At 38.4% G+C, this 13,203-nt stretch overlaps 1 protein-coding gene across 1 annotated transcript; it reads right to left on the bottom strand.

The window, feature by feature from the left end:
• Positions 1-766: 766 nt before the first annotated feature.
• On the bottom strand, positions 767-7,160 carry oxtra (oxytocin receptor a; the record flags this gene model as incomplete). Its single annotated transcript, XM_083938788.1, has 2 exons — positions 767-1,040; positions 6,233-7,160. 2 exons carry the CDS (start codon positions 7,158-7,160, stop codon positions 787-789), a joined length of 1,182 nt encoding a protein of 393 aa, XP_083794914.1. The 3' UTR covers positions 767-786.
• Between the last annotated feature and the right edge of the window lie 6,043 nt (positions 7,161-13,203).

Below are 13,203 nucleotides of genomic sequence, written 5' to 3'. Positions count from 1 at the left end.
TGGGGCTGAAGCTGAACAGGAAGTTCAAAGTTTCAATGTACTGTACTGCCAAAGAATTTGCAGGAACTCAGTGATGTTATTGATTCAGCTACCACAAACATCCCTCTGAAAGATTTCCAGCATCCTCGCCAAGAATTTCAGGAGGCAATAGATGAGCATTAGCTACGTGTAAATAACAAAGTCCTCTGCGCATTTGGGCTGCTTTGGCTCTTTATTTTATTTTGCACGTTTTTTTTTTTTTATCTTTACCATGACATTTCACAATATCTCAAGTAACAGAACATTTATGCAATACACTGCAAATGCAACAAAGTGAACAACATTGTGCACAATATTTATAACTAGTGAGCAACTTCATTATAACACAGACGAACAGGAGCGACAAGCTCGGCTGGTGACAACAACTGAATCAATAGTGGACCAAAAATATTCTTTTTTCCTTTCCTTTCTCTTACCTCACTGCAAATATGTACATTCCCATTAATTTCTCACACAAGAATAATGCAAATACAAACAAAAAGATTCAGGTGATTGCTCAGCTTGGTCCATGATTATCTCATACGTCCTCTTGAATAAAATATTGAACCCTTGATAATATATTTTTTTTTAATTCCAAAATCCAATTTCTCCTTTACACCGTAGTGTACAGTAGATTAAAGAATTGAGACTTTGGCTGCTTTTTTGCTTCAGGACTTGAACAGCAAGCCTCAGGGTGAGAGGTATCTGATGGAGCTGAACTAAGCATGTGGCGATAGAAGACGGAGAAAGAGAAGGAAGCTTGGGTGCTTATGTGGTGGAAGTCTGTGTGATGCTCCTCTGGCTGCTAGTGCTCTTAATGACAAAGGTTGAGGAGATGCTCTTGTGACTGGAGTCAAAGTCATGCTCACAGTGGCCTTGGGACGACTTGAGGTAGCGATTGGAACAGCACAGAAAGTTCTGCCTGAGGTCCTGGAACAGATGTCCGGCGAAGAACATGTAGATCCAGGGGTTACAGCAGCTGTTGAGGCTGGCCAGCAGCATGGAGATGATGAAGGGCATAGCTGCAGGAGAGAGAGAGAGAGAGAGAGAGAGAGAGAGAGAGAATGCCTGCTGTGAAAATAAAAATGAGCCAGTAGCTTGCTTCTCTGGGAAAGGTTAAATTCAAATAAGTAAAAATGGTCATCTACTGACATTCTTATAATAATTCAACATATTTCATGAGTGTTGCATACTCTTTTGGTTTTACTGGTGATTTACAACTTTTTTTTTGCCCTTGCTCGTGACGTGGCTGTAGGGATTGCATTGCATGTTGGTGGAGCAGTTGGTCCAGCCGTATCTAGTCTCTCAAACTATCATATGAAGTGCAATGGATTTTTGGAAAATACTGTATATCCATGGTCACCATAAGATGAATCTCAATTACTTGGTGCGAAATGACAAAAAAACCATTCAATCGATTGCGTTGAGATTAGGTGCAGAACTTCCTGCCCACCCTGAACTCTTAACAACTTTGGTAAGTCTCTGCTTTAAATCTTGCAAAATTCTCAGGTTACATTTTGCAAATTGTCTAGTACTTTGGTTTATGACCAAATATGTGGAAAACAAAAAGTACTAATTTCCACACCAGCCTCAGCTTTTAGCTAAACGAGTTTAACATTCTTAAGGTTAACATGTTTAACACTAGAGACCATCTTGTGATGTCATCACACCAGCAGAGATACTAACTAGAGCCAGGTGCATAAAGTGCGCGGGGCACGGGGCCCTTCCCTACTTCCTACCCTCATACTTGATTTACTCTGACCAAAACCATCTTTGATCTCAACCTTCATTGTGATCTTAAGTACACAGCTGTAAAGTTTGGTGAATATATCTTGCATGCTTGTGATGCTATTGAGGTTATAATATCTGGTATCAGACACACTGAAAGACACTCAGAACTGCCTTTGTGGTAGTTGCAGCTACAGTAGGTGTCTCCAGCACCGCATGCATGCATGCACGCACACACACACACTAGCATTGCTTTTGTGGCAGGTAGGTTGCCCCTTGAACATTACCTATGACAGACCATTGCATTTTCAGCATTTTCTTTGCCCAGAACAGCTGGCATGGCTGTAGGCTCGTATAGTCTAATTTTCTTCCTATTGTAGTTCAATCACAAGTTTCAGTCATACTGTTATAACTGTTTGATTATAGCTGGAGGGGCTCTGTCTTTGATATCCGAGATTGAGGAAAGAGAGTTTTATGACACAAAAAAGTCAATTGATGTTGACTGTTCAAACAATCAAGAAAGCACTAATTTTCTAAAATGGGAGAGAAATATTCCTCCCACAACACTGGGGTTATACACCATGGCTGAGTAACCTGCAGTGGCATAGTGGATGACATTTACATGACATCAACTCCAAAATCCAACTGACATTTGGCAAATGAAGTTCAGATTCATGTAATTGTCTCGTATCCCGTATTTAACCTCTGCTTACTGATTGCTAATCACTCTGTAAAATTAAATAAAATAAAATTGTTCAGTGTAAATTATCTCTGTACGGGCATAACCAGCCATTAAGGGTTTGATTTACGAGACTAAAGCATGAGTTTAACGAAGTGCAGATCATTCAATTACCCTTCCATCAAAGTGTCAGGTTTTATTCATCTCCTTTTGGATAGAAAAATGTAGTAAGTACTGAAAATTATGTTTTAACCTGACCAAGAAAATGCTGATTTATGAGAAGTTCTACAAAATAGTAAGCCAAAAAGGTGTTTACCAGCTAATATGATATAATTGTAAAACCAACATGCTCCAAAACTATCATGCTGCTGATATGGACGGGGGGAATATGCTTCATTGGACATGGTCATCAAGTATTCTTATCAGGGTGGTTGAGAGCAGAGTATTCAATCTGAATAAAGGAGGAACTATCTTTACTGAATTAGCCCTGGTGTCTTTCACCAGATAATGATGAATCACAAAGTAAATGAAAAGGCAGAATGATGATCCCCTGGGTGGTACATCCGTCTGACTGTCAGAGCTGATAGTGGGCTGCCCCAGAAGACTCATCAGCAAGTTATTAATGAGCACACTTAGTGCTGATTCCTGTTCCCTGAAGGTAAACAACTGCTGAAATCTCATTTTAGTTTTTTCAAGTGATATTTATGAGTTAAATTGCTTTGAGAGGTCTTTCTGTAACCATTACACTGCCTTATGTTTCTCTCTGCTTGTAAAGACAATCACAGGAACTGACTTTTATATGAAAAAAAATGTAATTGAACTCTGGGCTTTTTGTCCATCGAGCACTTAACTCCAATCAATAGCACACAGATTGTGAGTCAGCACCCAAGGACACCAGGCTCAGCAGGGGGAGATGTTTGTGTGTGCACTGACTTTTTGGGAGCTTGTGCCTCTTTCAAACCAATGGCCAGGGACAGACCGGGGTTATCTGATCCTTGTCCAACCCTTACTTTGTAAATTCCAACCCAGTTAACACAGGTTGATCCATGTTCATGACAATTCAGATACGACCTGGGTCAAAACAACACATACCAATTACTTCACATTGTGAAAATGGCCGAGAATGAACATGTCAGAGTCAGGGTTTAACCATCACGTGTTTTTCTCGCATATTTAATGTCTGGTTGTTCACAAATGCAATTGATGTCACAAAGCTTAGAAGAATGGAGCATTGAAATGAAAAAAAAAAGGTTGTTAAGCCTAATGGGGCGCTAAAAATGGTGGAACCTTGCACACTCCCCTGCCTGCAGAGTGCCTATACAACAGGATGTGCATAAGCAGAATTAGAAGGATAATAAAGGTCCCCCACCACCTAAGAAATGGACTGTTTGAGTGGCTGCAAGCAGGCAAACAAATTACACACTGGGAGACTAAGGAAGAGTTTCTTCAAAGCCAGGAAAACTGAACAATAAACTTCAATATACCCAAGGACATCCACCTGTTTATTCATTATACTATACCAGCACTACTGCCATTAATACACTGTTGCCACTTATCTACCCTTTTTATGTCTTACTTTCAATGTTAACCATTTCTTCTGTATTGTATTTTGTTTATTTCCTTTCTTGTACTTGCATTGTGAACTGCATTGATGCAACACAATTCCCATGTATATATACTGTATATATATATATATATATATATATATACATATATATATATATATATATATATATATATATATATATATATATATGTATATATATATATATGTATATATATATATATATATATATATATGTATATATATATATATATATATATATATATATGTATATATATATATATATGTATATATGTGTATATATATATATATATATACATATATATATATATATATATGTATATATATATATATATATGTATATATATATGTTTTACCTTAGTAAGGGCTTTCTGCTTCTAAACTGTGTGGTCTGGGCTCACTTTGCTGCCTATGACTCTAATGGACACTTTATCTGCACACACAGCCTATCTTTTGTACACAAACATGGGCACGTGTCACTGCCAATTCTGGCCTTTCTGAGCACTGTTCACGTGGAGAACAGTCATCAGACGTCAGGCTCTTCACTGGACTGCGCCAGGCTCGGCAACAGAAAACGATTTAATCACTTTTTTTTCTGTTCAAGGGCTGATGCACTTTTGTTGCTCTTTTTCTAGCTACTGTAACTTTTAATACTGCTGTGAGTTGCAGCATCAGGGCCAGTTATAGCAATATACCCCATCCTGTTGAAGAAGAGGGTTGAAGAACTGGATGAAAGCTAAGTGTATTGTGCAAATGCTTAGCTCCAATGAGCAAATAGCTGGTGTGAACACTGCAGCTTGAGGAGGATGACAGCAGCAACACACAACCAGTCAGTTGGAACCTTGTACACAAACACAGAAGCAAAAGAAAAGACCCAGGCCTTTACGCTCTACTTATTAAGACATTTCCTGACATTACTGACATATTTTTTACAAATACCAGAACAGTAAAGATAAACAGGATGGAAACTGCTTGGGGAAAAAAAAAATATTGTCTTTGAGGAGATGCAGATATATTATTTAACATTTTTTTATATGACTTTTCAATGTACTTAGTTAAATTACAGAATGAGCACAAATGGACGGTGCAAATTAAGTCAGATTGTCAATTATGAATCTTTTGCTGTTATGTGGGCGTGGCCATGGCCTAGCAGATCGATGACTATAGGGACCATATACAGTAGATGGCTGCTTAATGACCTTTTGTGGTTAAATGTCAACGACACACTCCAACGTGCCTCACAGGCACAAATAAAAACCGCTTGGCGCGTGGTGGCGCACACTAATTTGATTAATGATTAGCCATCAGTCGGTCTCTACAGCTCTAGGAGGCTCAGAGGAAACTTAGGACATACTGCGTACAGCTTTTTTTTTTTAACTTCAAATTCATTATCACAATACTTTCATACAATTGTATGTATGTATATATATATATATGTATATATATATACATATATATATATATATATATATATATATATATATATATATATATATATATACATTTATAAACTAATCTAATAATTTGACATGTAAGAAAAACAAGATGTGTGTTTTCCTGCTCTACATTCCTGATAAACAGTGTCAGTCAACTTCTGGTTAACAATTAAAGTTAACTAGCTGTCTATACGAGTATAAAACAAATTTGGAAATTAGAGCATGCTCTCATTATATGGTGCTGGGGAAACAGTGACCGGATATTTAAACTCTCTATCGTATGGATATTTTTCATTAATAAAAATGTCATATAGGGGTATATTCCAAGCCTTCATTTTTTTTGCAGACAGATCAAACAGTTGAATATATGTTTTCCTTCATCCTGCACTGATCGGTCAGAGCGCGCACTGCACCCTGGCTGCATTTTTTACCCTGAGATTTAATCAGCAGAACCCGGTTCTCAATGAGTCTGCCATATAACCCAAATGTCTAACCCATATGAATGAGCAAAACGGAATAAATCTGTTTTGTTGTCTCAGTTTTTCCAACTGGGTAAGCAAGAGCTGGCACCCTCGTGCGTAAAGAGCATTGATGCGAACAGCAAGGGGGATACGGCAGTTTTAAATCTCCTTTCATTTTCCCTTGGCAATATTGCTCGGAAAACGTGGAAAAAGATGCTTTCATGGTTTCAAAAAATGTTTCATATGCTTAATGTCATTATACGTCAGCCTTTGCGCAGCAGGGGCGCACACGCGGTATGATACTCAACACTAAGATTCAACCTACCCTCACGGGGTGCTGCGGGATCCCACGCAGACCACATCTGGACGGAGAAAAAGGGGGTCCAGCACACGATATAAGCCACGACGATCACAAAAGTCATTTTCACTGTGGTTATCTTCGCCTTAGAGATGAGCTTGACGCTGCTCACGCGGGCAAGCGTATTGCATTTGGAGGCTTTGGGCGTCAGGCTTATACACTGCTCCCGCCTGGTTTTCAGCTTAAAGTTTTGCCATATTTTGAAGCTTATCAATCCGTAGCAAATGCTCAGTATCGCCACTGGAATGATATATATGGTTAGACTGATCCATGTGATGTAAGCTTTGGCTCCCCAAGGCTTCACGAAGTCACCCCAGCAGTCATACACCCCTGATCCGACCGAACCAACCTCGACCAGAGAGAAAATGAATATCTGCGGGACACTGAAGAGCAGGCTCAGGACCCAGGAAAAGATCACATAGAAACGGTCTTTTCTCCTGTGCAAAGAACGAAGAGGTTGGCAAATTGCCAAACACCTGTCTACGGACATCAAAACTAACATGTATGTGGAGGCGAACATCCCGACGACCTGTAGGTATTTCACCAGCCTGCACAACATATCCGGTCCATAGAACCGAAATGTAATGTCCCAGATAAGTTGAGGGAGAACTTGAAATATCGCCACAACTAGATCGGCGATGCTCAGGTGCTTCATGAAGTAATACATGCGGGACTGGCTGTGCTTTGTGGTGTGGATGGCTAGCAGGACGCACAGGTTCCCCGCCAGTGCCAGGAACAGCACCAGGGCGAGCACAGTCACCTCCACCTTCGCTACCTCTTCATTCCGCTTGAGAGGGTTCGTCTGGTTCAACCAGCCGGTCCCGTTAACGAGACTTGTGTTCCGCCAGGATTCGTTGAATTGCCAAAAGTCACTTTCATTTGAAATATTCTCCATTGCCGCAGTCTTGTCCTCCGCAAATGCGTCAGCGTTGTGCAGTCATGCAATGGCTGGAACGGTCACTTAAAGGGTCTTAAGCGAAGTCTTCCTCGCGTCCTCACAGGTGTCGTGACGAAGGGTGAGCAGTGATGAGGCTCAGAACATGTTCCCTAATTGATAAACAAGATTGAACATCAACCCCTCCATGCTTTCTAAAAACCGATGACGCTTGAAATAAAAATATTTCCACTTATCAGAAATATCTGACAAAATGTGGGATTCAATAGTAAGCAAACTTAAAGCGCAGAAATCTACAACGTGGACCTAAAAGATTGCAAAACTAGGGTCTATAATTAGTTGGTACAGTTCACTGGTCATAAGTTATTATCCAAAACCCAAATCCGAAAATTTTCTTTAAAAATCAAAATGACACTCAAAACAAAAAACAAAAAAACAAACAAAAAAACATAGCAGAAGAATTTGAAAGGTCTAACAACATCTTCGGTAAGAATCGGAATGGCCAGCACTACAGCACTCACGCCAGTTTTATCTGTCCCCGGTTCAGTCATACCAGTGAATAGTCTTACCCATCATCACCACAAGGGAGCGATGTGAGCCATTCATGAGTGCTGCTCTGCAGATCGGAGCCCCAACTATCTTCAGAGCACGAACCCTATAAATCTGTCAGATAGTGTATGACTACAGTGTATTTGTAAAGGTGTCCATATACTGATGTAGCTAGAGTTTATTGTGTTAAAATCTATGGAGCAAATGAGACCAAACATTTTACTGGAGACTTAAATAAGACCTGACCTGAAATAGCAACAGCTATTTAATAAGCATACGCTCATTCATAACCTCCCACTGAGAGGTAAACTCAGAAATAAACTGTTACAGGTCACAAGCAAATATCATTTTTTTTAAATTGATTTGTGAGGGTAAGTGTTTGAGAATCACAGACAAACAGAGTTTCTATTTATTTCCTTGGCAAATTTGAGAAGAAACGAAAAAGACGCAGAAAAAAATGCAAACAGTTATAAAGCATCATTTAAAAGTAAATGAACTTTATAGTGTGATGTCATCAAGGGATCATCCTCCAATCTAATGAAAGGGAAGATGAGTTTGTTGGCACATACAATATTTTTCAAGAGAGGCACTAAGACCAGAGAAAGCTCTGCACACGTGTTCTATGTTTTATCACACTCTGTGCTGTCAACATGTTTTTACTTCCCATATTTTAAGGCATCTTAGATTACATTCTTGACTTGGATGCTTTAAGTTTTGTGAGAGTCTTGTTAAAGTACGGAGGAGTCAAGCAAACAGTCCAAGATTACATGAATAATAGTTGATATTTGAGCTGATTTTATTTTATTTATTTTGCTTTAATGACACAAAATTTGTTTGTACTGATGGTCATCAAGTTTATTATAAAAGACAACAAGTCATAAAGATCCCCTGTTATCCTCATACACTTTGCAGGAAAAACAAACATGTACTGTTGAAATTTTTTACTTGCAATAATGTGCGATGTCCATGTTAATGTATATGTGCTACATTCCAGCTATTCCTCTGAACACATTTCTCCCTTCTTCGTGTTGCCAAGTGTTAGTGTGCAATGTGTAATGCTTTGTTGGAATTTGGGGACTATAATAATGAAGGTGATTAAATTGATGATGAATATAAAAAAACAAGAACGTGGAGAAAGCATAATGAAGAAATTCCTTATTAAATGAATGAACCTGGATATATAAGGGTTTGTAACAGTATAACAAAAGGTAGAGAAGGATAATTTGTATCAAAGGGGAAGAACATCCTAAATTAAGAACTCGAATATGTTTTTCCATGACCTAGAAAAGTTCAATCAATATTAGTGAACATGAGCTTCGTGAAACCAAGCACTTTGTAGATCATGGCCTTTAATATGTAATAAAGGTAAACACTGACTTATTAACACAAAATAGTAACAAATTATGTATTAAAGACAGTAACACCATTTCTAACAGTAGTCAAGAAGTCCTGAACAGTGAAATTTGTCTGCTACTGTGAAGTTCTTTAAATTTCCAGCAGTTGCAAACGCAGTAGGAAAAGGCCTCTTGTACTTCTGTGTAGCTAGGGCTGTTCCCCCTTTTTGTGGTTTTGGGTTTTGGAAAATAGCAGATCAACTGGAATTTCAAAGCAGTAACAAGAAAATTGAAGAGGATTTATTGCTGACTGGAAATGAAAAGGACAAGGAAAAATGAAAGATTAATGATACACTGATATGACCGATGAATTTGGAATGACATTTTATGACCTCACTAACTCCATTTTTTGGTGAGCCACATGAAATGGGTCAGTGTGTGAGGAGAAGAACTTGCCTTTGTCTGAAAACAACAATAACAAGAAAATAACACGTGCAATTGTCCCAAACACTCAGTACAAAGTAGTTTGTGCTGCAAAGACAAAAGTCAAGTCATCTTGGTGTCAGGAGTTTGGACTTTCTAGTATGCGATAGAAGATGTAGTCAGTGTGCATGATGGGGTGATTGTTAGAAATAAGCTGTGTAACAGCTGGAACCACCAAAGTCTGCATTTCTAGACTAAATATGTCATAACAAGTTGGCAAGGTCTGTCCCATTTCAAATATTCCTCTTTATGTAGCCAGGAAGTACTGTACAGTCCGAATTTGGAGCGCACAAACTGAACAATGTTTACTTTGCAGTCCTAAGAATCCCACACAATATATGACATGCTGCTTCATTGTTTAATGGAACGCATGGTGTTCAACATCGACTCTTATCTCTAGGGGGGATAGCAATTCATAAGCAAGTTTGTGAAAGGGCGGCCAGGTACACATAAAGACGACAATGAATCTACACTAAAACTGCCAAAACAAAAACAAGAAAATATGATGAGGCATATCTCGCCCTTGGCTTCACCAGTACAACTGTTGGTAATGAAGAGATATGGAGGGCCTGAAAATATATTTTATCTACAAAAGGGGGTACTGCAGAAAATATTTGGGAACCACTGTCTTATAGCATGTCCTGGGTGAATACTCGATTCTGATTGGCTGCAGGATGTCTATTAAAATGTGATACAGGACACCTACTACAGTAAGTAGCGTTGCCAACCGTCCCTTGAAAAAACTGAATCGTCCCGTATTAAGACACAAAAGCACAAGTCACTTATTGAGCCGATAAGGGACGCACTTTGTCCCGTATTACCGTGAGAATCAAAAATAGTATGTAAAATGTCAATAGAATGAATGAATAAATGGCGCCTCATAAGAAAATTTACGGTAAACTTATTCTCAGCCTCTGCTGACAGCATACTTACACACAAGTATAAAAATCCAGAATCCCGCTTATCTCATCGAGATATTGTTGCTTGCGAAGAAGATACCGAAAGATAACATGGCTTGGACATGGACGGCCGTGATGCCGACAATACTTTACAGGTCTCGGGCGGTACATCTTCTAGCAGCAATGCAACTACTCCTCTGAGAAAAAAAACCCAGAAAAGAATGCAAAAATACTGAGAGGAATGGTTAGAAGGAAGAACATGTGTGAAAAAAGTGCACAATACCAAGTGACAGGCTTCCAGAGGTGGGCAGTGGACACACAAGAAACATAAGAGACGCCAAAACTAGTGGAACCCAAGACCAATTTATGGTCCACCAGGCAACGCCAGAGGCAGATATGGTAAGTAAATAAGGATTTCAACACTCTTGTTTAGGTTAATATGGGAAATTACAATGAATGCCTGAATTGTATGGAGCAATATATAACAATATTACAATTGTTAGATGAGTACATTAAGTAGATAAAAAATACATCAAACTAATACATAGATGAATAGCAATAATGAATAATAATTGATTAAAGGAGAGCTTATCGTCACTCTAAATTATGAAATGTCTTGCTCAGAGTTTTACTCTGTGGCACTGACAGACAAACAGCTCGTGGCTGCAGCACAAGCTCAGAAGAAGTACAGACGGAAAAAACAAATAGACTGATTACAACTGTAGGCTGCAGTCATGGCCTTTGAGGCACAAGTGTTTTTTGTTTACAAGTTTTACACAAACTGTATGTTTGCACTTTTCTTGTTGCATTAATTGTGTACTATGTTCTGCTTTGTGTTGCTTTATATTAATTTATACAGTGTTAAATTAAGCAGGAAACATATTGATAAGTTTTGTTATTTTGTATAAAAAACTGCTGATAATTATTTATGTTCTACTTGTTAATATCACTTAAATATGCTATATATCTAATTCAATTCAGGTTTTAGTCAAATAGTAAAAAAAAATTGCTTCACATACACAAAAAAGGACTAAAAAGATTCACTACGCCAGGAAAAATGATGGCAGCCGGGTCAGCCGGGAGTTGGCAACCCTAACAGTAAGTAGTTCCAGTAAAACTGTTCACCGTTCTAAATTAACGTGCCTCTGTTTACAATTGCAACATCTTAACAAGCTAACATCTTATTTAGAACAGAGAGCCTAGTGATTCAGCGCCTAATCCTCTGAACAAAACAGGATTTTAGTATACCACACAAGCTGCAAGAAGTAACACTGGTTACACTAATTTGTTTCACAGCAATCATCTTACATCCAATTCGCTGTTCAACTTGCTACCACAGGCTGCCAGCCGGCAGAACATGTGACGTATCATTTGCTCATGGGACAATGAGCGAACCTTTCCATTCCAAATATATGGGTATTTATGATTTATCTGATATGCAATTTGCCAATTTCCCATCATCGCAAGTCTGTCTGCTTTCGAGGGCAAATACTTGTTGATAAACTTAAAGAGCCTGATATAGGAGTTGATGAGTAACACCTGAACGCTCAAGACAAGTTTTGTCTTGTTTTTTTTTCTTTATCTCTGTGAGGTTCACTTTAAACAATCTCATTTCAGGAGGAGCTGGACCATATCCTCTGAAACTGGAGATGTACTGTCCGTTTAGGGTGTGATTTACAGATCTCATGATGGAGTCTGCAAAAAAGGTACACAGTCCGAATGAAGTGCTGCTGATGGATGAAACTGAATTCAAGAATTCAACAGGTAAACACCACAAGGTCTGAAGGTCCGAAGGAACCTAGTAGACTTGAACTCTAAAGTATGGAGGAGTGTGGTAGAGAGCTTCTTCTTGCCATGAAGAGAACGAATTACGATGGCAAGGCTGTGTTCCTTGTGGTGAGCAGGAACTGTGATGGAAATAAAGTGAAAGAAAAATCAGTGATCAGTGAATAATAACACCCTCGGATTTCTTGATATTAATGACATCGCCAGGCCCAATCCAGAGTGATGAGGGAGGTAATGTATAACTAAGTCTACAGAAATATAATTTTACAATACAAAATGACCCCAGTGAACATTATACAGTCTAGTGGTCTAAGTCATTGTCATTGTGCCATATGACTTAGACCACTGTAACACTATTATATTTATTCTATTTTGCTATTATTGTGCTTTTGGATTTTCATATTATTAGTGTAATGTAGTGTGTATACAAAACATTGCATACTTAGATATATTATTATTATTATTCATACCTACTGTACCTAAATACTTAAACTATATAGAGAGTTAACAGATCATGGCTGTAGTACTGGAGTTGTACTACTCTCTACTTTTTTTTTTTTCACAAATATTTGCAGAATTCACTGATATAGGTATAGCAATTCTCACTTTTTTGTGACGTACATCCTGGACAGGATGCCAGTCTATCGCAGGGCACATACAAACAGTGACAGACAACCATTTACACTCACATACGATCATTAAAGTCTCATTGTGTTGTATATGATTTCATAACTTGAAATACAATAGACAAAATGGAATATCTCTTCTTGCTGGCAACTCATATCTGCAAGGCATATACCCCAGTTTTACAAAGTTGACAGATGTTTGTCTTCTAGCTGACACAGTACTGGGACAGCTGCTGTAAAAACAGTATCAAGCACTAAATTAACTGATGATTGTGGAAACTGGAGTAAACACTGGAAAAGCTGTTTTGAGTACTTTTAAATACTTTGCTGGTGATTGCATTATAGTAAGAATGTACTATTTTCCCTT

This window comes from Echiichthys vipera (assembly GCF_963691815.1).
Source record: "Echiichthys vipera genome assembly, chromosome: X".
Taxonomy (NCBI): Eukaryota; Metazoa; Chordata; class Actinopteri; order Perciformes; family Trachinidae; genus Echiichthys; species Echiichthys vipera.
Note: the sequence above shows the minus strand (reverse complement) of the source record. Positions and strands in the feature narration are given on the sequence as shown.